The sequence below is a fragment of the Carassius gibelio genome, chromosome A16 (genome assembly GCF_023724105.1).
Source record: "Carassius gibelio isolate Cgi1373 ecotype wild population from Czech Republic chromosome A16, carGib1.2-hapl.c, whole genome shotgun sequence".
Lineage (NCBI taxonomy): Eukaryota > Metazoa > Chordata > Actinopteri > Cypriniformes > Cyprinidae > Carassius > Carassius gibelio.
The window spans coordinates 9,748,038-9,773,824 of NC_068386.1; the positions used below are offsets into that span (position 1 = coordinate 9,748,038).

The 25,787-nt window shown below is 37.4% G+C and overlaps 1 protein-coding gene across 1 annotated transcript in view; it reads left to right on the forward strand.

The window, feature by feature from the left end:
• me1 (malic enzyme 1, NADP(+)-dependent, cytosolic) overlaps positions 1 to 25,787 on the forward strand; it is a 65,312-nt gene that overhangs the window by 24,278 nt on the left and 15,247 nt on the right. The window contains exons 2-5 of the mRNA XM_052618245.1: positions 2,943 to 3,076; positions 5,548 to 5,697; positions 22,535 to 22,610; positions 23,292 to 23,453. Of these exons, the coding sequence (XP_052474205.1) occupies positions 2,943 to 3,076; positions 5,548 to 5,697; positions 22,535 to 22,610; positions 23,292 to 23,453 (522 nt within the window). The remainder of the gene's footprint in view (positions 1 to 2,942; positions 3,077 to 5,547; positions 5,698 to 22,534; positions 22,611 to 23,291; positions 23,454 to 25,787) is intronic.

Here is a 25,787-nt window from a genome sequence, read left to right on the forward strand (position 1 = left end):
TAATATAAAACTATTTATACATTTTGCTTGCTTTTCTGGGTTTGATCTCATTAGCTAAATTTGTATTGTTTTTATCTAATTTTCCACATAAACGGATATTACAGAAATATAGCATTAAATTTGTATCTCTTGAAGTAGCTGCCCACTGCTCCGGGTGTGTGTTCACTTCTCACTGCTCTGTGTGTGCACTTGGATGGGTTAAATGCAGAGCACCAATTCCGAGTATGGGTTAAGATACTTGGCAAATGTCACGACTTTCACTTTTTCACTTCACTTTCACTTATTGCACATGTGCAGCCTTCATGTGTTTAAAAGGACAACATATTTTTTACGAACAGACCAGTTAACAACCAGATGAAAAAGGGCTGAAAAGCCAAACTTGCATATACAGTCGTGGCCAAAATGTGATCAAAGAAGGCTATGAAAATTAATCTGCATTGTTAATCCTTTTGATCTTTTATTTAAAAAATGCCCAAAGATGTATCCTTTCATTGGATAATAAGAATTTAAAATGGGGGGGAATACCATTATGAAATAAAGGTTTTTCTTAAATACTTGTTGGACACAATTATTGGCCCCCCTAGAAATTCTTATGAGTAAAGTATCTCTGAAGTATATTCCCATTCATATTCACAATTTTGAGCACTCCAGCGTGATAATAAACATGAAATTATCCAGACATGGCTACCTGTTTCACAGAAATATAAAGAGGAGGGAAAACAAAGCCAAAATGCTCTTAATCATCCATCACAATGAGAAAAACCCAAGAATATATTTCTGATGTGCAGCAAAAGATAATTGGGCTTCACAAATTGATTAAGTGGCTTTAAGAAAAGAGCTAGAGCAGTGAAAATTCCCATTTCCACCATCAGGGCAATAATTAAGAATTTCCAATCAACAGAAAATATTACGAAACTGCCTGGAAGAGGACGTGTGTCTATATTGTCCTAATGCATGGTGAGGAGGTCAGTTTGAGTGGCTAAAGACTCTCCAAGGATCACAGCTGGAAAATTGCAGAAAATAGTTGAGTCTCTGGTTCAGAAAACCTTAAAAAATATTGTTAAACAGAACCTACATCACCACATGTTGTTTGGTAGGGTTTCAAGAAACATTCTCGGAGCTCATGCAAAAACAAACTAAATCATATTCATTTATCAGAAACGACTGGAACTTCAAAGGGGACTGTCTTCTATGGTCAGGTGAAACTAAAAAGTATCTTTTTAGCAGTAAACACTCAAGATGGGTTTGGTGAACACCGAGATAAAAAGTACCCCATGTGTACAATGAAATATACAGCTGTATTTTTGATGTCGTGGGCCTATATTTCTGCTGGAGGTCCTGGACATCTTGTTTAGACACATGTCATCATGGATTCTATCAAATACCAACAGATAAAAAATCAGTAAGTCACTGACTCTGTTAAAAATCTTATAATGGCCCATATTTGGATCTTCCAACTGTACAATAACCCAAAAACAACAAAGAAATGGGTCACTGAGCTCAAAACCAAGCTTCTGCTTTGGCCATTCCAGTCCTCTGACCTGAACCCTACAGAAAATGAGAGGAGTGAACTGAAGAGGAGAAGCTGGGAATCTGAAGGGTCTGTAGTGATTCTGGATGAAGGAATGGTATCTGATCTCTTGTGAGGTGTTCTCTAACCTCATGAGGCATTATAGGAGACAATTTAGACCTGTTACAGTGGCAAATGGAGATTTCAAAAAGTATTGAATAAAAGGGGGCCATTCATTGTGGCCAATGTGTATTAGAGAAAAACATTTATTTCATAATGATTTCTTCCCCTAATTTAAATTCTTATTATCCAATGAAAGGATACATTTTTGTGAATATTTTAAATAATAGATCAAAAGGATTAACATTGCAGATTAATTTTTACAGCCTTTGATCATATTTACCAAGGGTGCCGATATTTTTGGCCCTGACTGTACTTGTTTAAAAAGCAAATCTTGCATAGCCTTTCAGGGTTTTGGACCTTCCTTAGTGGTTTCTCTGAAGGAGCTGCCAGAGGCGTGGCAATGATGATGCAAGTCTGTCATTAAGGAAAATATGGCTGGCTACAAATGCCACAGCTTTTAGTCCACACAGATATTCCTACATAGGCATCCATCCCTGTGGAGCTCAACAGTGCACATGTGGAGTCTGGTAATATCAATTCAGGCCCCCTGGCTGTAGTATTTGTTTTGTAGAGTTCAGGGTCAGGGTAAATGTCAAGGCTCACAGCAGCAAAGTAGCAGTCTTGGCCTTTGGCTGTGCGCCACACTCTGGTGTGATTCAAACCAAGACCTCTGTGATCTCTCCTTGGCTTTGCTTGGATTACAGACTTTCTCACCATAACAAACAGTAAATTAGGTATAGAGCTGTATGGGCAGCTACATAAGGCATTTTAGTCATCTGAGACTAATGGAAGGGAAATGTGGGGATTTATTTAAGCTTTTCCAGAGGCAGAGGCTTAATTGAACAAAGATTCATTAATGAAATGAATGCAAAGTTTATATGCTTCTTCTTACTTTAATAGCCCTTGTAGAGATTTTACATACCTTCAAAAAATGCGGACAGGAAAAATCAACAGGACATTGGCCCAATTTAGTTTCATATATATATATATATATATATATGAGAGAGAGAGAGGTTAGGTGTAGGGTTGGTGTAGGGACATAGAATATACAGTTTGTAGAGTATTAAAATTATTTTCACAAAAACAAATGTGTGTGTGTGTGTCTGTTTATATATATTGTGCAGTTTTCTTATCAATCAGTTATCAGTGAAATAAATCATTAACTGTTTAATATCCTGTTTTGTTTTAAGTCATATTATGGAAGTAAACTAGATTCAGAAACATTCAGTTATTTTAAACTTAGTGCACACTGGTCCTGATATATTCAGTAATATTGTTAATAGTTGACTGTAATGTGTCCTCTCTGCAGGGGATGGCCTTCTCTCTGGAAGAGCGCTTGCAGCTGGGCATTCACGGCCTGTTGCCTCCCTGCTTCCTCAGCCAGGATGTGCAGGTATTGCGGGTCCTCAGAAACTACGAGCTAAAAAAGGATGACTTGGACAGGTGAGGAAAAGGGATACTGGCTTCCATGTTGTTCTCAGACAGTCCTGCTCCACTTATAATTTTGTTGTCTCAAATCGATCTGTTGTTCTTTGTAACTAGATTTCACACCTATCAGATCACAGAAATAGTGTTAGATATAAGAGATATAGTTGTTGCTGCCATTTGGATGATAAAAGTTGATCCTTTGTTACTTCAAGTTTTTTTTTTTTTTTTTTTTTTTTTTGCTTTCTCTGTTTTTCTGAACTGCAAAGCAAAGGGACATCAAGAGTTGAATACTCCTGCTGGTTGATGGAACATAAAAGGCATCATCAAATATCATCTAAATAAAATCAACAGATCTTCAACTATCTTTTTAGTTATAGGATTTTCCCAGAATTCATTAGCCCCTGTTGTTAAGTCACTCCCAAAACAGCAGGGGATCTGTTTACATGTTTTGCAGGCCTGACCTTTCTTGAAATTTTTTCCTTTCATATCTCAAGGCTACCAGTCGTGTAACAGTCTTTGATTTGTCCTTTCAGACAGTGGATGTGATTTATTTCTGGATGGGTCATTTTCAGTCAATCTGACTTCAGCACGCATATTACTGACTGCTGGAGCAATGAGGGATTCTTTCCCAGGCTATACAAGTTATTTTGAAGTTCTGCTGCCTGTATTTTTTTTGAAGGGATGAGAAGCATGCCAAAATAAAAAAAACACATTTGAAGGTTATTTTGTCAAAGTTTAAAAAAAGAGAGTTAATGCTTTCATGGCTTGGATTTGGGAGACATTTATTTTTGACAGTTTGATAACAAAGGCCTTTGAAACCAGTCTCTGCCATAAGCAGTGGTCAACAGACAATAGAAAGGAACAGACATTTCACAGCAAATACAATTCATCAAATAATACACAGCTTCTCGTTCTGATCATTTGTTTGATTTATCAAGTGTACACAAGGAAAACGTTCCTTAAGGTCCAGAATTATCACGCTTGTTAACATGTTGGAATAGTACTCTGTGAAAGCCATTACTTCCAAGAGTTTATTGGGAATACATACAGCTTTACAACAGCAGTTGGCTTTGCCAAAATAGAAGAAGGCCAGTCCAGCTAGATTCTAACATACCCGTGTCTCAAGAATGACGATTGCTTTACTCTCCTGAGATGCTGTTATTGCCTAACTGCATCTCAGGAGAGTAAAGCAATAGTAATTCTTGAGACACGGCTTTCACCCACACATTTCACCCTGACAAACACTGTCAGAATGCTGCATTCTAAGTTAAACATGTCTGTCATGACAGAGCTGACATTAATATAGAGTTCTATTTCTTCTCTTCCTACCTTTTACATCCCTGTTAAACATCTGTTTTCTCCTGCCCTGGGATGGTGGGCACACTTTTCCTGAGCCAAACAAGGGAGATATTAATATATTATGCACTTGCTTTCATGCAAAGCTTGCTTGGATTGATGGGGAATGAGATGTGGTTAATTTTTTAAGCTTGTTCATTTGGATCAGATGTAGAACTTGAACATATTTCTGTAGCAAGGAACTTGTGTCTAAGTTCTCTGGGGGCATTTTTGTACAGTATGGATTTTTCCTAGCATTTTGACATAAGCAGGGGGATTCCCCCATTATTCTCGAGCTTTGTTTCAAGCAACAGTCAAGACTTTTTAATGTGATAGTCTGGTCAACTCTGTACTACTTCTGATGTCAGTTTCATGTAATTTCTGTCCTAAAATGTTCCTCTGCCCACACTGTAAACCCAAACTGCTGTTACCATTGTTGTAATTAAGGAATATATTAAATATAATACTGTGTATAAGTATATTATATATGTTAAGTTGACTACAGTAAGTACATCATATAAAATAAAAATAAAGACAAGCTTTGGTAGAAACTGTTCAGTCTGTTTTTCTCCAACATTGCCACAGTAGCCACTCTAATAATATTATTGATAATCCTAAATTAAATCCTGTATAGTTCAAAGCAACATGACTATTATGTTGTCCGAGAAGCGGTATGCGAGGGTGATTTCTTTAACATTCAGGGTTTTACTAGTCTCTTTTTTTCTGTTTCACACATTTTCTATTCAGTCCTCATATTTTCAGTTTCCTTTTATACACCTTCTCACTCTCTTGTGGATTTGGGCATGACTTTAAGCTGGTGTCACACAAGCTAAATTGGAAACGACTCCAAAATGTGTATGAGATGTCACACTTACTGACTGCTGTTGATGAAATCTCGCCCTTTTTACCACAAACACAGATTAAGAATTAAAGAGATATGAATGATTTAAACCAATGCGTTTGATATTCCCTTTGACTCCATGTCACATACTGTATCCAAAACCCCATTCTGGCAGCAAACTTTAACAATAAATATACATAAGTCTGTGACACCAGCTTTAAATGTTTTGGAAGGTAGTTTGGGTAATCATCCCTTAAATATTAAGCAATATAATCCCAGGCGGTCCGATTTATATTCTGCTTTGTTGCAGATACGTCTTTCTGATGGGCCTTCAGGACCGAAACGAGAAGCTGTTTTACAGAGTCTTGACCTCAGACATCGAGAGATTCATGCCCATTGTGTACACACCTACGGTCGGCCTAGCGTGCCAGCAGTACGGCCTTACCTTCAGGAGACCTAGGTAAGAGACTGCGGAATGTAACTGAATTTTTTTTAAATAAGTTCTTTCTCCTTCAACACCTTAACTCCTTAAGCAAGCACATCCATCCAACTGACAGCTTCTCTTACAGCTCCTGGCATTGTCGCTCTGCTTTTTGAATTGTTCTACAAATCATTGAATATCTCGCCTCCAGGCAAATGAAACCGAATAACTCTGGAAAGTTGAAACATCTGTCTGGAGAGTTGAATATACATCCTGTCATAACAGAAATCTATTGTATGGTGGAATTTGAAAGCTGTTCTGTTAGATTTTTTTAGACTCCTTGAAGTATATTCCAGTATAAATAAGCATAACCTTCAGTTAATTGATGAGCTTGGCGTATTTTATGAGATTGTTATCATTCTCAGCTTCCTTTGCTGGGTCAACTTATGATTAGTAGTCTTTATCACCTATTTTATATATCAAATTATGCCTCTTTTTTTGTCTGCTGTACTTTGTGGATTGAATTAGATCTGGACATAATCAAAAATAAGAATGCATTTGAAGTCTTTTTATTGTTTTCAGATTCATTTTGAGGGAATTCCTATAGGATCCTTAAATGAGGGGACATTTTAGAGCTTTCGCTCAGTGTTACAAGAGAGCCTTTCGCAGTCTCCCTAAATGCAAAGTATTCGAAAAGAATGCCAAGCAGACTCATTACTTCTGATTGTATGATATAGGCAGTGGTTCTTAACTGGTGGACTGCAACCCAAAAATGTGCCACAAGTCTGTTCTGATAGGGTCGAAAGACAGCTGGGGAAAATACTATGCTAAAATGCAACTAACCACTTAATTGTGCATCGTTAGGATAGTGAGATAAACAGAAGGAAAAAAGAAGGAAAAAAGCTTTCTTTTGTTGATAAGGGTTAAAGACTGAGGGCCATTCAAACTACTGTATTTTGCTGCAAATTAATCTGTCACTTAATAATATCACTTGAATATTTGACCCAGTGTTTTTTCTCATGTTATATATTCCAAAGATACATTTACAACCTTAAATCATTCTAAAACTTTACTTTTTTTCTGGAACACAAAGACAGATATTTCAAAACTTACTAAATATAATAGTTCAGATACAGTATATACTCCTTTGACTTTCATTGTTTTAGAAAAAATCCCTCAAAATATCGTATTTTGTTTTCCATAGCCTTGAAAGCAAGTCATACAGGTTTGGAACGACGTGAGCATCAGTAAATGATGACAGAGGTTTCATGTTTGGGCGTTTTAACTCTTTTAAGCTTGTAAATAAAAAAAATTCTGCTGTTGTTTCTGATAAACAAGGAAATTCTCCAAGAGAATTTGCCGTCTTTAAAGGTTAAATCTTTGATATTCTCTGTTTCTCAGTGGTAATGATCTAAATGATTTTTTAAAGCAGATAACTGTGTGTGTGTGTGTGTGTGTGTGTGTGTGATTAGATTTTTCTCTATGGAGCCACCAGGTTGGAGCAATAATCTCAGGTTAGAGCAGCTAATTGCAACCGAAGACTATAGAATACCCAAGACATGTCACTATAGCCTGAAAAATAAGCTTTTAACAGCCCTATTTGAGCAAAAGTAACAATATTTATGACACAGTTGTTGTCAGATTTCTTTGGTGATTTCAAATATGAAATTTAATTGTAAGCTTAGTGAACAATTTTGGTGAATTTGGTGTTTCCCCATTCAAAGAGATCAAAGAGTTGCAAATGCATGCCCAAGAGGCATTTCAAAGATGGCCGCCGAGTGACATGACTTAAAGGGACTTTATCGCAACAATGTGAAATGCACAGTGTGAGGTACTGTTGGGTATTAATACCACACAGATAAAACACTGCAGCAGTGTGTTCCAGTCACATTAAGTGCTCAGCCAGGTGTTTTACACATATTTACTAAATGTTAATAAGAAAAAACTGAGGAAGTCTTTCAGATAATTAATGGCCTTGGGTAAAAAATGACCGGTACATTAATTACAAATGTATTAACCAGAATTTTTTTATATATATAAGGTGGTGTTATATGCAGTGTTGCATAATGTAATGCTTTTTTTAAAGACAACACTGCATAATAAAACAGTTTATCATCACTCTCATTCGCCACACTTTACAAAAGCTTGATGAAATTGATGTCAGCTTTCCTGTGCTTTCCCAGTTCATATCAGATCTTTGAACCCCACATAGTGTCTTGGTGTGACATGATCTTGCTGACCCTCTTTTCCCACCATTGATCTTCAGACACAAGTGAACAGACTAGAGAATTTCTTATTTCTGAGGGTCAGTGAAGGCTCCTGGATTTTTGAGCTGCTAAGGAGTGGCTTAACAGTTCAGGGGGGGTGCTAAAAAACTAATTAACTTGTGTGAAGGATTAAACTTCTATAAGCTTCTAAATAGCATGCAAATTCGCCCACCTTGTGTTTTTTTTTTAATATACAGCAGCTTCGAAAAAGAAAAAAAAAAAAAAAAAAAATTCTGTGGTATTCAGAGGGCAGAATTCAGTAAGGCAACAGCTGTAGGGAAAAAACTGTTCCTGAGTCTGCTGGTCCTTGTCCGGAGGCTCCTGAAGTTCCTTCCATAGGCCAGGAGGTTGAACAGCCTATGGCCAGGGTGAAAGGAGTCATTAAGAATGAGGCAGCTCGATGTAGACAGAGTTTTCTCTGGATTTCCTCAATAGCAGGAAGTCTTGTCCCTGTGATGCATTGGCTGATTTTTGTCTGCGGTGCCTCTGAGCAGTTCCCATACCAGACTATAAGCTGTAAGTAGATGCAAATGTGAAATGGTTTGGTGTATTACTAAGTTTATAAAAAAAAATCTTTTGAAAGAAGAGCATCATTATAGATTTGGACTTTTCTAGATTTAGTTTAGTTAATTTTGACTAGATTCTGAGTAACATGGGTTTGCAGTTGCAGCTCCAAAGGTCAAAACTGCAATTGTCTAATTGCTTAGGTGTAAAACAGTCTAATTACAGTAGCTTTTTGGCCTGTTTAGAAAAACAACAGATTAAGTGTGAGGCCGGATATCTTTCCTGTTATTATTCCTGAGGTAATGACAGAGAGATTGCTTATAAGAGTTGTCATTTATGTAGAATATAGGGTGCACTTCTCCTTAAACTTTGTTGCCCTCATAAAGAGGTTTTTAAACATGCACTCTTTTATTGGCCCACACACACTAAGACTGGATTGATGTACTTTTAGTAACTCCATTTTCCTTCATTTACCCCTTGTTTGAGGGAGCAGTTGTACCTTTTTCATAGGACTTGCGTTGAGTTCCAGAAAACCATCAGTTTAAGATTCTCTTCTTTTTTTTTTTTTTTGAATTTGTGGACATTGTGTAATATTTTGGAGCTCAAGTAGTATAGGCTTGGTGGGGTATAAAATCACATCCTGAGTAAACACACAGTCGTAGGTTGTGGAAAGTTTAATTTCTCTCTCTGTTCCAATTGGTGTATACTTCTTAATGTACCATCGTAATGTCACACTTTGTGTTTAACAATTCATTCAGGGGCTTGTCACTGTCATGCTTTGGCATTATCTTCAGTCACTAAACAACTTCGAGATATATAGGTCTATAACATTTAATTGCATTGTTATGGACATCACAAATAATATAACATATAGTACTTTTGACTTTCTCTCTATGGGTGTCTGCAAAGTTTGAAGCCACAGTGTTTTATAGCAGATTTTGTTAAAAGTGCAGTATTCAATATTACCCAATTCCAGGCCAGTGTTTCTCTCTAACAAATCATTGAAATTGGCTGTTGAAATTCCTTTCCCCCTTGTAAATTTGTAGAACTTTACATAATGTATGTTTACATGCATAATGTTGACAGTATTGGTTTATGTAGTTGTTAATGACAACATTTGTGTTAGAGGCTCCTAGCATCCTCCTGTCCTGTGAATTTGCATGCACTGTAGTTTATCTACTGTAGAGTATTTGAAGAACTGAATATCATAAAACTCATTTCATAAGATCCTATTTCCTAGTGGTAAGAGTTTGAATGATTTACCATTCTGTGATGGATGTGAATGCTCTCCAGTTACTCAGAAACCTTATTTTCCAACCACATTGACATGCAGACATGTTATGCTTTTTTGCTTTATCCCAAGTAGGAATTAGAATCATCTCTGTGGGATAGTTTACTTTTCGTTATGAAAATTTATCAGATAATAAGGAAACAACAGCAAAAACTTCTGTGAGGCAAATTATGGAAGGAAGATTTAGCTGTTTTGAGCATTTGACATTGTTCCAGTTTGCTGTGTTTACTTTCTTGTCAGTTTTTTTTTTTTAGATACAAAGAATTATTAAAATGTGCTGCATGTTTGCTTCCCCATGTGTCATAGAGCAATCCTGTGGTTCTTGTATCAGAAATTTAAATTGAGGCTGCAGGATATGCTAAGTTTAGGCTGATGAAATAATTTAGCATGAAATTATTAAAAGACTTGTGCAGTGGCCCCAAAATATATTTAATTCATATTTAAAAATATGTGAAAATATATGAGTTTATTACTGAAAATAAATGACACTTAGTTTCAATTTTCTTTTGAATGAAATGACATTCAGACAATTTTAGGTGTGTTTACAATACCATTTAAAAGTTTGCGATCAGTAAGAGGTTAAGAGATGAAGATAATTTAAAAGATTTTGATCTAGTTAAGTCTAGTTTTCTAGTTTAATATTTAAAAATATAATTTATTCCTGTGATGACAAAATCCTGGTAAGCAATTTATAAAAAACAAAAACAAAAATGAAGTTACCTTGATCAGAGTTTGATACCAGACCTCTTGAATATGTATTTGAGCTATACATCCCTTTGTAGTCCAAAAAGTTTTTGAGGAATCTCCCACTCAGGGAGACGGGGTCTGTATCCCCCCCCCCCCTTTTTTTTTTTGCTTTGATTTTGGAGATTGATTTTTATTTCCAGTTACCTTGGCAATATGCTTCTGCTCATTGGCTGGGTTAATTATAAAGTAGTGTAGCAAATTTAAGCAGTGTTTAGCAGGACATAAATTAAATAAGCAGTCTTTAATAACATCAAATTGAACATCATGCTCATTTGTTTTAGAGGTTTTGAGGTCTTAGCCATGTGTGGCATTATCTGTCAGTGCTAAGAAGATTTTTTATAATGTTATGAAATCATTTTCACCTGTTTTGCAGAGATAAGACATTATACCATGATCTGTGCTTAACAAATCACACAACGCTTCTTTCTTTTGAGGCTTGGATGGAGTGTATTTGTGAAATTATTGTTTGGTTTTTTCATGGAACAGCTTATGAAAGTACAATTCAGTTGGATGAAAATTATAAATATGAAAGCTACGTTTACTAAAATGTACAGAATTTATGGCTAGAAGATTTTAAAGGAATATTTTTAAATGAATATCCTGTCATTAATTTACTCAACCTAATACTGAAGTATCGTTAAAAGTACATGCAACATTCATAATGCCCATTGAGAGGATAAATCATTCTTTTGAGTTGTTGATTTGGGCTCAATGATTTGTTCACAAACTGGACTGATCCGGTTTCCAATGATCCAGCCAAACAATTTGTGAATGATGACTTAAATTCAGCCCTTTCAGACTCAGGTGAACCTGTTGAATAGACTACTTAATGGTCCATACATTGTAATTGCATGGGGGGGAAAACTGTATATTTAAAATTTTCTCCTTTTGTGTTTAATGGAAGAAACAAAAAGTCATACAATAATGAATTCATGTTTAGGTGAACTTTAAATTCTTTAAACCTAATGACCAAGGGGGAAAAAAAACTCCTTATACAGTTTGAATTTTAGTACTAAGTCAAGCACCAGACTCCGGTCTGCCTGTTTCTCTGAAATGACGTGAAGTAGGAAAGTCACAGCACACAATCTTTGGCCTAACTGTAAAGAGATCTTTTAATAGTTTGGGAATGAACTGAAGATGCCAGAGTAGGATTAATAAGGGCTTGTGAAACACTTTGCAGCATGCTATGATTTTCTCAAGGGGAGTAAAGAACCCTCTTTTTCATGCTCTATTGCAGTGCAGAACAATATTGCAGCATTTTATAACTCTATGTGGTGTCATAATTTAAAAAGGCCCTGTCCAATAGGTCAAAATAGGACGCTTCTACATTTAATTTTAGTGCCTCATTATTTTATCAGCTGCAATAAGTCCAAAATAGAATTCCAGCCTGGAGACTTTAAATGTGATTTAGTTAAATAAATAAGCCTGTTTGCAATTTTGTCCTCATCAAAAATGTGAGAAAGTAACCTTTATGGACAAAAACTCAGATTTACTTCATTTCATTAATCTTGACTTGACATTTAGTTTTTTTTCCTTTTAGCAAAATTGTTAATGTTTGGTTCCGGATGCAAGCCTTTAAATGTTGTGTACCAGGATAAGGACTTGTGTCTTTAAAATCATTACATTTTATGGGACATTATTTAAGAATTTATGTTTCATGTTTGTGCCCTTGGAGTTTTATAACTTGGAAGGCATTAAGAGGTTGCACTCAGTACTTCAGAAAGGGTGATGTATGCAAAATTTCTGAATAAATATCTCAGGATGTTAATCACATATAATGAGGACACAAAAATCCTGACAGGCATTTCAGCACAAATGAAATTGCATGACTGGAGGTAAAAAAAAAGAAATGGAACTCTTCAGTGTCAATTTACTTCTCAGTTAGTGCATATAATTCTGAAATGTGGGAGTTTATCATCATTAAAACTTTGGTGTCAGATTTATTTTTTGCTCACATCACCATGGCGTCAAGATTTTGGAGAGATGTGAAACTTAACAAATGTCATGGACCACCATGCCATGCAAGCAAAGACCAGACTAAATGGATAATTTAACTGCATATGGCAAACTCTTAAGCTGTTATTTGTTGTTTACAATAGTTTTTAAGAAGATTTTTGTACTGCTCTACTTAAATTACGAAATCCTTTTTATATGCAGTGTACCTTGCCCATGGTATGTTTAAATAGACCTTTTCTTTGAATATTTATATTCATTAGATACATAAACACAGCTGTTCAAGATAATTTGGATGCTTTGCTTGGGGGAAAATTTGCAGTAATCGCCGCTTTAGCAGAGAATCAATGGACACTGTGGGTGCAGCACACCCACAGTCAACAGAGGATGCTTTGGAATATATTGTTCTTGTAATTGTTTGGAAAAAAGCTTTACCTAAATAAACATGTCATGAACAATTCAGGCTGTTTTTTATATTTCCCTTGAGATTATAAGATTTGTCCACTTTGCACCTAACCCAAGCTTCTTACTTGTACCCACATGCCAAAGAGGGAAGATGCACCAGATTCGCAGATTCGCAGACCGCATGCGAATGGCTACGAACCGGGTCCGAACGAGTGCGTTGCGAAAAAAATTGTGTCCGTTGGTCATCCGGATGCGTTCAAAAAATTTAACTCTTGCGAAAGGCTACGGACGGTTCCTATCCAACAATACCAGCGGAAGTTGGCGTTGCTATGGTACTGATAAACAAACCTGAATTCATAACTTTTAATAAAATAAATAATGATTTTTTTAACGATAAGTTGTCATGTCATTTTTTTTTTATGATTTTCTAACATTATAAGGGCAGTTAATACAATTAAAATGAATAATTAAATATCGTGCCCCCCTCCTCTCGGTCTCTCTCGCTGGAGTGCAGGGTTGTTGCAGCCCTATATACCACTATATCACATTTAGCTGACCTGACATGCACATTCAGATACAGACAATATCAATCGTTCTAATCTCTCTGCCATTTTTGTTCTATTCGCTTCCGAAGCTTTTCAGCTGTGTAGTACGACGTCCACTGGGGGGAGTATTGCGTATTACGGAGCGGATTTCAACTGCCAGTGTGAAGGCAACGTAAGAGTTCAGAGAATCTAAAGCTGTTTTGAGTAAGATGTATTTTTTTCTACTACTAAATAATCAAATCATGCTTAGTATACTACTTAACATGATCCTTACATTAATATTCTGTTGAAATGGGGTCCGATGAGACATCTGGATCACATTAACATTGATTTGTGTACAGTCGTCCCACAAGACAATGTTAGATTTTACATGCTTGTAGAAAATGCAGTCCACATTCATCTATAAAATTTAACAAATCTGCACAATCCATAAATTATAGTCACACAAGCAACATTTAATAATGCTGTAACTTTGCCTTTTATATAATTTCCAAGGCTTTCTGAATGAACTTTCCTTAAAAGAATCTCTGTGTGGTCAGACACCACTAATACTATTTTCATATGGGATGTTGGTGGAGTTTTGGCCTTTGATGTAGAGTAGAAGTCATCTTATGCCACAATTAGCCATTCACATTATTTGATGTAGCGTTTTTAGCATGTCAGTTCTTTAATAGTCGACTTTACGGCAAAATGCAACAATTCCTGCAAAGTAATTGATGGAAAAATGGAGCATGGCTGTAATTTATCTGTCCTTTTTACTTTGACTGCAGAGGGCTTATTCCATTAGTGTTGTGTTTCTTTGTGTGTGTGTGTGTGTGTATTTCACTGTTATGTAAGCTTGGGTAATTTGACTCTTCTGGCTGTCTGGATGCTGGGTCGAAGAACTGTCTGTGACTCCCACAAATATAGACGGGCTGCCTACTCTGACCCAAAGACATTAAAATGCAGCTGATTTGCACCACATTTTATCTAAGGAGAAAGGCCAGTACCATCTACATGCACTGCAATCATTGTTTCGTTCTGGCTATCATTTTTATTCTAAAAACCCTTAGCTGTGTCTGCACTGCTCATCATGAGAGTGAGGCAAACCTCAGACTGGCACTTGAGGTCTGACGATGGTATTCTGGGATTATAATTCTTGAGGATCTGAAATGGCTTTGCACCTTGCACAGGCTATACCAAAAAGGGTGGTGGTTTCAGAAAGATGAAGGTCTTATCCAATGCACTCCTCTTACTGGAAAAGAGGAAAGTTTGGCCGCCATTGGCAGCTTGGTGGAGAGCAGTCTATTGTTGCTGCTAGTGGCCTGCACAGAGCGGAAGAGAGGGACTTGGAAATAATTAATGGTGTGTTTGTCCAGCTGATTCTTTGTTTTTTATCCACATCCCCCCATCTCGTTCCAGCCAAGCACTTTTCCATCCCTCAAAGCACACACACGCATGCCTTGCACACTCCCACATAGTGCTCTCACAGATTTTAGGCTCTGTTTTATTGTTATTGGATTGTGCCCACACAATGACATAAGACACAGTTGATGTTACAGAACTTTTATTTGTTACAGCTTGTTCTACACACATTTCCATTTGCCAACTAAATATCACAAATATTATTGTAAGGCAGTTCATTAAGGAACCTACATTTGCCCTTCCTTTCAAAGACCAAAAGTGCCCACTGATGTGCATAACAATCAGCTGAGGTCATGTTTGTGGGATCGTTGCACAATACCTGCATATTCTTTGTCTCTCCTTTCCTCTTCTCTCCTCTCCTCTCCTCATATTAACTTTCTGTCCTGTAATTATCTCATAGATCAGAATTAGGAAAGAGTCTGTGTCAAGAAACCAGTAACCACATGCTGAAAAATAGTATTGCCAATGTTTTTTGGGGCCAGAAATTGGTCATATCCAGCCACATAAGTTACAGTAATCGCATGCCCCATTCCTATTGCTGTCCTTTATCATCACATGTTTCTTTTTCTGTATTTATTTAAACCAGAGGATCTCCACGGGATCATTTTCTCTTTGGAATAGTTGACATAATTCTTCTGCAATTTATTTAGACATTTCTATATATTAATACATACTATGTAATGATTATGATAAATAATATTAACATTATTTAGATTTTTCTCATTTAAATTCATGTATGTATATTTTTTATTCCTTACATTTTTATAGCTTTTTCTGGATTTTACCTAATGTAAATATGATTTTGAGTGTCTGTGTGGGTGTGTATGCATGTATATGTATGTATATTTATATACACACTGATGAACCATTAAAATATGACCACCTACGTAATAACCTGTAGGACCTCCTTTAGCCCGCAAAACACCAACCAAGTGGAAAGGCATTAATTCAATGAGGTGCCGATAGGAGTTCTTGTGGTATCTGGTACTATAAAGTCAACAGCACGTCCTCCAGATCCTGTATTTTGCGGGGTGGTGGTGGTGATGTAGCACAAACCCGCTTTTCCAAACTGAACCACAAATACTTGATTTATCAATTTTGGAGGCCAAGGCACTAACAGAAATTCACCATCACGCTCCTCAAACCCACTCCTTGACAATACTAGCAGTGTGGCATGGCGCATTATTCAGTTGATAATGGCCATCACTGGCAGGAACACAGTTGCCATAAATGGGTGCATTTGGTCCACAACAAAGTTCAGATACCTGACAAATGTCAGGGATTGTGCTATTGGGATAATGGGGCCTAGAAAATACTGCCCACAGCATAACGCCGCCTCCGGCAGCCTGTGTCTGCCCAACAGTGCATCCAGGTGCCATAGTCTCTGTTTGTAATTGGAGTATCCGAGCTCAGCTGTTGACGTGATGCACCAGGAATTTTAATTTTTCAGACCAGACCACATTATTCCAATCATCCATGGTCCATTTTTTGTGATCTTGGGCTCATCTCGGTTGTGTCGTCACCTACGCAAGCCCATATGCAGAAGGTTGTGATTAACTGTGTGCTTTAACACATTGCCCTGGACACAGGTTCATTGATTGGCCGTCTGTGCACCACTTTTGATACATACTCACTACAGCAGCACTTGAACAACCCACACGGTGTGTTGTTTCTGGGAATTTCTGATATAATATATTGTGCCTGTGTTGCCTGTTTCCTTGATTTATTTTTCCTCCTCTTGTTAGTTTCTATGGTCCCACACCTGTTTCTGTTCTGCATGATTACTTTCTTTGTGCATTTATACCCTGAATTTTCTTAGTACTTTTGTCCGTTCACATCTGTTTTATGCGATTTTGTTTCCCTGCTCGTGAGTATTCCTGTTCCATTTGGAATGACTTAATAAAAGACTATTTAATTAAATACTCTATCCTCGTGTACTTTATTACAGCCACCAACTATGACAGGAGATTGGACTGAAACTGAACATTTTATTATTAGTAGTATTATTTTACCTCCCTCCTTGCTATAGATATACCAGCTGTATGTCTGCTCTGTTTGGAGCAAGACTATCTCTACCTCGAGGACCACACAATGGAATTTTTAGATCTCGCCTACCTGATGCACTACATGCAGCTGCCTGTGTAGCTTTTACTATGTTGGGCTCAACAACACGACAAAGGCTAAGCTGTCCGGCGAAGGTCCTTGAGAGAGTGGATGCTGGTGAATTGTGGCTTTCCTTTCACTGTCTGCCCATCAGAGGACATCACCAGCCCCACTCCTATTCAAGAGCTCATCCAGCCATCACCCCTCTTCACAGAGCGATCGATTTCCTCGATTCATGATCAAGTGCAAAAGGAAGCGACTGAGTCTTTCATCGCCCCAGAGGCTTATTGTTGAGTACAAGGGTAAGGATGAGCTGCTGCTGGCCTCTGAGCCATTTTGAGATTCTGGAAGTGTCTGATCCCCTGTTTTTCTCATCTTCTCTGGCCCTGCCCAGCCTTGAATCTCCAAGATCTCCACTAGTTCCGCCCAGCATACGATCTCCTGCACCTCCTGTGTCTCCACTGGTTCCCTCGGTTCCTTGGCCTCATCTCCACTGACTCCTGTCTGTCCTTCTGCTCATCCTAAGTCTGCTGTACCCTATTATGTGGATGCGGCTCAGGTCTTTCAGTCTCCAACTCTGCCTAGGCATGAGGATTACTTGTCTCTGCCTCCATGTCCCGGACTCTATGACATCCCTCTGACCCATTGGCTCTGCCTTGGCTCTCTTGTCTCCACCATGGCCCATCTTCCCACTTGTCACTTCTTCAACTTGTCCCTCTGACTCCACCTTGGTCAGTCATCAACCTGCCTCCGCCATGGGATTCCACTCCTCTGGCTTCGCTTTTGTTCGCAGTCACTCCTGCTCCACCACTGTCTTCCAGGTCCCCATCTCTGCCTCAGTAACATGAGCTGTCAGCTTCGCCTTGGCCCTCCAGATGTGCACTGTCACTCTGGTTCTCTATCTGCTCGGCTTTACCTGGATCTCCACCTCAAGCGGATCCATCTCTATTGCTCGCCCCATGGTGTCATCAAGGGCTTCTACGCCATGACTCCTTTATGGGTGGACTCTTGTTTACCATCTTGCTCCTCCCTCCGCCATCACCTTTTCCAGTCCTTGCCTTTCTCCTGCTCCATGGCCTCCTCCAGAGCCCCTGCCCTCCCTCGCAAAAATGTTTTTTTTCCGGGGGTATATATATATCCAGGATTGTAGCCTGTGTTGTTTTACTTCCTATGTCTGTGTTGTAGTGTTGTCACGGTACCAAAATTTTAGTATTCGGTACCAATACCAGTGAAAATCCACAGTTCTCAGTACCAGTTTAGGTACCAAAGCAAAGCACAAAAACATGTTTATTACAAAATACCTGGCACTTTATTTGTATTGGCATATATGCAAAATTCATTCTCTGCCAGCAGAAGGCGCTTGTATAGCATGTGAGAGAGGTTTCTCCGTTAATGGCTGTAATTAAATAAATGCTGAGCCAACTTTCCCAAACACTGCTCAGGCATTACAGCAAGATGAAATAAAAGTGACATCCATAATTTTCTAAAGACAGCCAGTTTCCTTCAGAAATACAGTTATATAAAAACACCAGCACTAGGTTTCGACTTTGACACGTGCAGTGCTCATGTCTATTCACAAAGTAAAAGCCTTTGTGGTGGTCAGTTTTGATATTGTGGCAGGCCGCCACAAATAAATCAATGTATGGGTAACAATGTATTTATGAAACTTACCAGCTTGAACTCTTTGATTTGATCTGGGTGTCTTTCTGTAAAGTGTTTTATTAGTTTGGTTTGCTTCCTCCTTTTGATGTCGCCATCTCTCAGTGCTTTTATGAAGAGAGCGCATCTACGCACCTTTCGGATAGAGTATGTATATATATATATATATATATATATATATATACACACAGTAGTGCTGTCAAAAGACCCAGTACTTCGGTACCAAGTCAGTACTAAAAAAAATGTAATGTTACGTTACCAGGTTTTTTACAGTACAGGTGGTAACGAGTCCGAGTGGTACAGAGTACCCAGTCAACCCGGTTCTTGATGCACTATCCGAAAGGTGCATAGATGCACTCTCTTCATAAAAGCACTGAGAGATGCCGACACCAAAAGGAGGAAACACACAGCTATATATATATATAGTTTAATTATTATTATTTTTTATATCCTGAAGGAAATCTAAGGGAGAGCTGAACTGATTATGAGGATGATTGCAATTTGGGGGTCTGGGGGCGGGGGCACATGGGAATAATTTAGCGATTTAAAATTCATGTGTGAATAAATGAAGTTGATTAGACTGCTTCCAGATCCCATGCTGCAGAAATGTCACAGTATGCCTGTAAGTTTGTTACATGAAGTTATACGGAGTACTCCGATGCATGAAGAGTTGATAATGTTCGTAAACTTAACAGTGGGTTCATTTCAGGATTGAAGTCAAAGCAGTATGTACCAGATTTGAAGGTTTCTCATTTAATAGTGTGCGATTTACATGAGAAAATCATTTTGAAGATATTTCTTTGCAACGGTGATGCACAGAGATATACTGTAGTTAAACAGTATCACAATATCACAATAAAATCTACAGATGATTTTACAGTGATTTTGAATCTATAAAATAAATTCGGAACTATGTGCGTTTTGACCGTCTGGAAAAGTACACAGGCACTTTTTTGTATTTATGGATACATTTCAGACAGAGTATAAATACAAATTGCTCACATTTATATGCTAAATGATTTCACCTTTTTTCACTTGTGGTTTGACATTACTGAGTGGATGTGGACAGTCAGTTCATGGGCTCAACAGAAATGTCTGTGATTGGATACAGTGCTCACTGCTTTAAAAACACAAGTTTGAGCCGCCTATCAGTGGGTACCTAGGTGATGTCAGACATAATGTGGGGGAAGTTTTTCAGGCTGTCTGTATATGATTCAGAATGGTTTAAAAGATCTGTTATGGTTTTCCCCTCATCATGCATATGATGATTCACTGTGGAGGAGGACATCATTGAGCAATGAAAACCAGGGACTTTTTAGTTTTTAGTGTATTTGAGAGGGATTTGAAATAACTTTAGACATAACAAAGTAAAATGTTAATGACTACTATGCTTATTTCCCGGTAGAATTGGTATCATACATTGGAAAAAAAGGGGGAAAATAGACAATCATGAATTACATTTCTTTAAAACACTCTTTTAGATGCTTTTTAAATACTTACAACCAAGAGTCGAACCACATTCACAGAACTATGGGACATCATAGTGAGCTTATCTAAGAGAAAGGCAACTTAGTATACTGGTTTAGCTAATAATGGGACTAATTTCTCATTTAACACCAAGTCCTTAGATTAGTATTGTAATAAAATAGGTTTCCAGAATTTGCAATGTGTAATGGATGGTGTCCCTGGGTTTGTGAGTAATATTATAATATTTCCACAATAGCTGACAAGGAAAATAGTACAGTAATAAATGACTTGTAAAGAACTCTGAGTCAGAGGAGCATCCATTCTGAATTATGTTTGTGTTTCGAGCATGATCCCTGCTCCCAGGGGTGTACTTTTCATTTGACCGTGGGTCAGTTGCTGAGCAAAAGCTCTTATGTGCTTTTTCAGCTGCACTGGAATTTTGTAGATGTCTATAAGGATGTCTAAATGTTATTCCTGGAGTCAGACGATTTATAATATACTGATCTTAAGATTTCCTGTCATTGCCTGGGTTCTTCCTGTCAAAAGATGGCCTCCATTTATTTCTTCTTTAACCAGGATTCTTGGACTCTGATCAAGTCCACCTAGTGTAGCCTAGAAGATTCTCCAAGATGTAAGAATGATTTGTTTTTTATGGATTCTGTGAACTCAGGCTGACTGAGAGATTGGAAGTTTTCCATGAATCCATGGGTGGAAGAAAGAAACATATACAGTAGGTGTATGTCCTCAAGATACCTATGAGTTCAAGCTGAAAGATGTCACAGGAATCCTGTTCATCCAGCTATGGTCAGTGGATCTCATGAGACCAGAAAAGAAAAACTTAAGACCAAAAAAGTTGTCAGTTTTGGGAGCTTGAGCAACAGAGAGAGTCTTTCCAAATCCAAGAACATGTGAAATGCCACTGTGAAGTGCATTTGTTTTTATCTACTGCATCTTCTGACTCTAAAGTCATCAGCAAAGCAAGCCAAGCATCAGCAACCTAGACACACTACACACCCAGATCAAACACCATTCATAGACCATGCATTAAACTGTTCAAACATGTGACACATCCGAGTAAATCTTGCATTAAATATGAATCAGAAAATCTGAGTGCCAGCATTTATCTGTTTTCTAGACATGGATTGGTCAAATGTAACCTTTACTTAAATATTATCAAAGTTGTTTTAACTTCCTGCCTCCTTCAACAAACATAATGTTCCAGACGTAATAAGGCTGTTTTACACTAAGCACTGGTGTGATTAGTAGACCAGTGTAGCTGTGCTCAACCAACATAGACTTGTGAAACTGGTTTGTTCTTTCTTTCTTTTTACATGTTTACAGTCATAAGTCACAAGTGGTAATGGGAACTGCATTTGAGAAGCTTTTTTGACAAACCGTTCTCCAGTAGCCCAGGTATAAAGCAGTTAATGTTTTTATGTTCAGAAGGTTATGGGTGGTTATAAAAAAACCTCTCCTTATTAGCACACTTGGGGATTATAGAATGGGCAGATAGACTGAAGTCGATTAGAATCAATTAATTCTTGTTCACTGCAAGACTGATGATACTGATTATGAAGTTTTGTCTGCTCAAAAGAATAATTTCCTGTGTACTTCATTATTGGGTTAGGGTTAGGGTTATCTGTGTTATCTGTGTTGCTGTTGTTTTTTTCTACCTTTTATTATTTTATTTTTATTCAGGGCTGTTGTCTTTAAAGAGGCCAGGCTATCTAAAAAACTAATTTGGATCAGAAAATAATTTAGAGTAGAGAAGTAAAGCAAAGCATTCAAATTGCATCAGATAATATATAATCAACTTTTTAGTAACACAATAACAGAAGCAGATAAAGATTTAGAAGGAGCTCAGAGTGTTTCCATTGAGCTCATGAAACAGACCAGTGTTTCAGAAATGTAATATTATTTATATACTTATGATACTGTTTATTAATATGTTAATGTGCCTTTTATTTTTAAATTTACATTTTAAATTTTAGTATTTTTTTTGTATTTGTATAATTTTTTTATATTGCTACTTAGGTTAAATTTATTTTTATTTCAGTTTTAGTAATTACTTCAACTTTATTTTATTTCAGTTAGTTGTTAAAGAAATATTTCTTGTTTTAAATTAGATTTTCACCTCATTTATATTTTATTTTATTTCAGCTTTATTTCAGTTACAGAAAGAGGGTAACAGGAGAAACTGTAATTTACCAAAATCAATCAATAAAAAATATAAATAAATAAATGAATAAATCTGTGAATTTATTTATCTGTCTCCTTATAGCAAGGAGCTTTGTACATTAGCTGAGGGTAGAACTTGATGCTTGAATTGTTCCAAATGGATCTGGACCATGTATTTATACTTAATAGCTTAAAAATACAGACTCTGCGTCCTCATTTTAGATGTCCACTGTTGTTTTGCTAATCTGATTTCCTATGTATATAATGAATGGAAGCTCTTGCGCTATGGACACAAAGCAGAATCAATTCAGTTGACCATGTTTTGTCACTTACTCTGTTTTTCTGTCTTGTAGGGGCCTTTTTATTACAATTCATGACCGCTCCCACATCTCCACACTACTTCAGAGCTGGCCAGAGAAGGACATTCGTGTGAGTTTTGCCCACTCCCAATTACACCACCCTGCACTATTACACAATGTACCAGAACTCTCACTGTCAGACAAATGAACTCTCTCCAGGGTTTCACCAATTCCAAAGACATTGATTCCAAATTTATATGACATGCACCATGAAAACAATGCCAAAAAGTCATATTAATCTGCTAGTTAAACATTTAAAAGTTATTAAGGTAATGATGTACGGGGTGGTATGAAAAAAGTCATATTATGTCACATTCATATAATATGCCAAAAAGTAATATTAATCTGCTCGTTAAGCATTTAAAAGTTATTAAGGTAATGATGTACGGGGTGGTATGAAATGAAGCAGTAAAAAAGTTACGTCCGGTAATGGGATTCAATTACATAGCTCATGCTGTTATTTTGAATTTGTAGTTTATTGTGAAAATGTGACTATAAAAGCAGAAAATCTGTTTTTGCTGGAGGGCAGTCTTACAAGCCAACCTAGCCAATCACAGATATAAATATCCTAGATAAACATTTTTTTTTAATTATAATTAAGTAATTTGATCATAAAGTTTGCTGATAAATTAGGTCAGCAAGCTTAGAAGAGAGGTTTAAAAAGCAATTATTGATTACACAGCAATTGGTCATTAATGTAGTCTGTTTGTGAATTGTCTTAACTTGTATTTTTGGTTGTATTTTTTTCTAGGCTGTAGTGGTGACAGATGGAGAGAGGATTCTGGGACTGGGGGATCTGGGCTGCTATGGCATGGGCATCCCTGTGGGTAAACTGGCCCTCTACACGGCCTGTGGTGGAATGCCACCTCAGCAGTGCCTGCCTGTTATGCTGGACGTAGGGACAGACAATGAGGTACGCAGACCTGTGGCACCACAGCCAACCAGACCGTGACTGCTGACACACGCCTGCCATCATGCTTACTCTGACATAATCAAAGAGGGATTTAACAATCCTTAGCAGCCGCATCCTCTCTCACGACTCTAATCCACCAGCATATTTGTTTTCACTGGTCTCAGCATTGCAATGTTGTAGCAGAAGGACAGAGGTGACTGCTGCAGTAGCTGTAGGCTATGAATAGCCCCGTGAGTTCAGAAGTAAATTTAGTGAGCATGAAGTCTATGTCATTCTTAACAGGGCCAAGGGTGTGGCGCCTCAGAAATAGAAAACCACTGCCTCATCTACCAAGGCTTTGATCCAGTGGACACCTGGCACTTCCATCTGTGCCAGAGCAGTGGCTTATCCATGCCATTGTAGATGCCAAATCTCACATGGATGGAGAGAGGGAGAAAAATGGCCCAATGGGTGGGGTAAATTGCCTCCAGTTTGACAAAGCAATTTGCTTTATACATTTACAGCTAAGTCAGAGTACAGGCAGTTTCAGCTGAAAATAAATAATGAAATACAAAATTTTAATAGCTTATTTGAAGAATTTTGTTAGATAATGCTAACTAGCTGCTTGATGCTAACTTGAAGTAATGTTTAAATATAAAGTCCAAATACTTGTATTCAACCAACTAGTAATGGAAAACAAAGGATTTCATGTTCAGGACAAAGTAATTTGGCAAAACTTTAAAACTGTTTTTTCTTACTGCTGAAAATTAAATCACTTACTGTGAAATATGATTTCTTACAGAGTTGTGGTTCTTAAAATCAGTAATAAATCATACTATTGACCTTCACTTTTTTAACTTTAACATTTTAATTAGAGCTTTCAGTTTAGTGGGTTAATTTAATCAGAATTATTCTACAAGCAAAGTAATTTAAAGAATGCTGCATGCTGCTCACCAATGCTGCATTTATTTGATTAAAACAGTCTGACTATAAAATTTTTAAATATTACAATTTACAGTTTTATTTGAATACATGAAAACATATTCCTTTAATGTCAAAGATGAATTTTCAGCAGCTATAACATCGGTCTTCGGTGTCACATGATTTTTGGTGCTTAAGAAACATTTCTTAATATTATCAATGTTGAAAACAGTTACAATATTTTTGTGAAAATTGTGATACACTATCATTCAAAAGATTGCGGTGAAATGGTAACTAACTAATATTAACTGAGCACATAATCAACATATTGCAATGATTTTTGAAAGATCATGGGACACTAATAACTAGAGTAAAGTAAAGGCTGCTGCAGGAATTCAAAAAGATGAAACATGCATATGCTTTTGTCCAAAGCATCTTGCTTTTGCTTTTAGCTTCACACTCTTGAAAGTCTGTACAGAAAGCTCATAAATGAGTTAGAGGGTAAAAGCACATTAAACACTGTTGTGTAACTGCTCTGAGTCAGTTTTCCCATTCACTTCTGCTTCAGTATCCAGCAGGACAGCTCCACATGTGTCTTCTGCTGCAGAATACGGAGTGGCCAGTCAGCTATTCAACATACCCTCGGGCATCTAAACACTTTTTAATGAGTTCACTCTCTAGACCCCCCCCCCCCCCCCCTTCCCCCATCTGCATTTGCGTCCAAGTGTATCCAGCTGGAGGAGTGGAGAGACCCCCCCCCCCCCCAATTTTGTTTCATTTATTTATACATTTATACATATTTATTTGTTTACTTTGCGCTGTCTGGGTTAATGTTGCATGCATTTGTTCACGATAAAGAGTCTGCTTTTGTTATTAAAATGATCTCAACGTAGATGTACAGAAAGCTTGTTTTCATACCCACACACATGGCTTGCTGTTTAGTCTTCTATTCCTCTTCAAGTCAAAAATTTAAAGACAGTTTCTATCAAGTCAGGTAATTAAGATCTAATTTTCATGATATTCTGAAGAAATGACAGGTCTAGTGATTGATGAATTCAGGCTTATACCCCCACAGCTGTGTTTGCGTTTCATAGGACTGTGTAGTCTGATGATTAAATGAGGGTTATTAAAAGATTAAGTCTACTGTTATTTCTAAAGGAGCTAGACGCCTACTGAGGTCAGGCTGTCTCGTCTCTTTGAGCCCCTCAGAGGGAGCTGAATGACTGCACCTGGATCAGTTTTGACTCTCCAAACACAGTCAATAACATCAATACAGACAATGAGGAATCTGATCTACCCTATGATCAGCATACATCATTTAAAGGTGTTTGGTACGCTCTGGTTAAACTCTAACCCGTAAAGAACGCTGCCTGTGGTCTGGGTGCTAGAGAAAGTTCAAGATGAGCAAACAACATGGAAGGGCTTTGTGCAGGC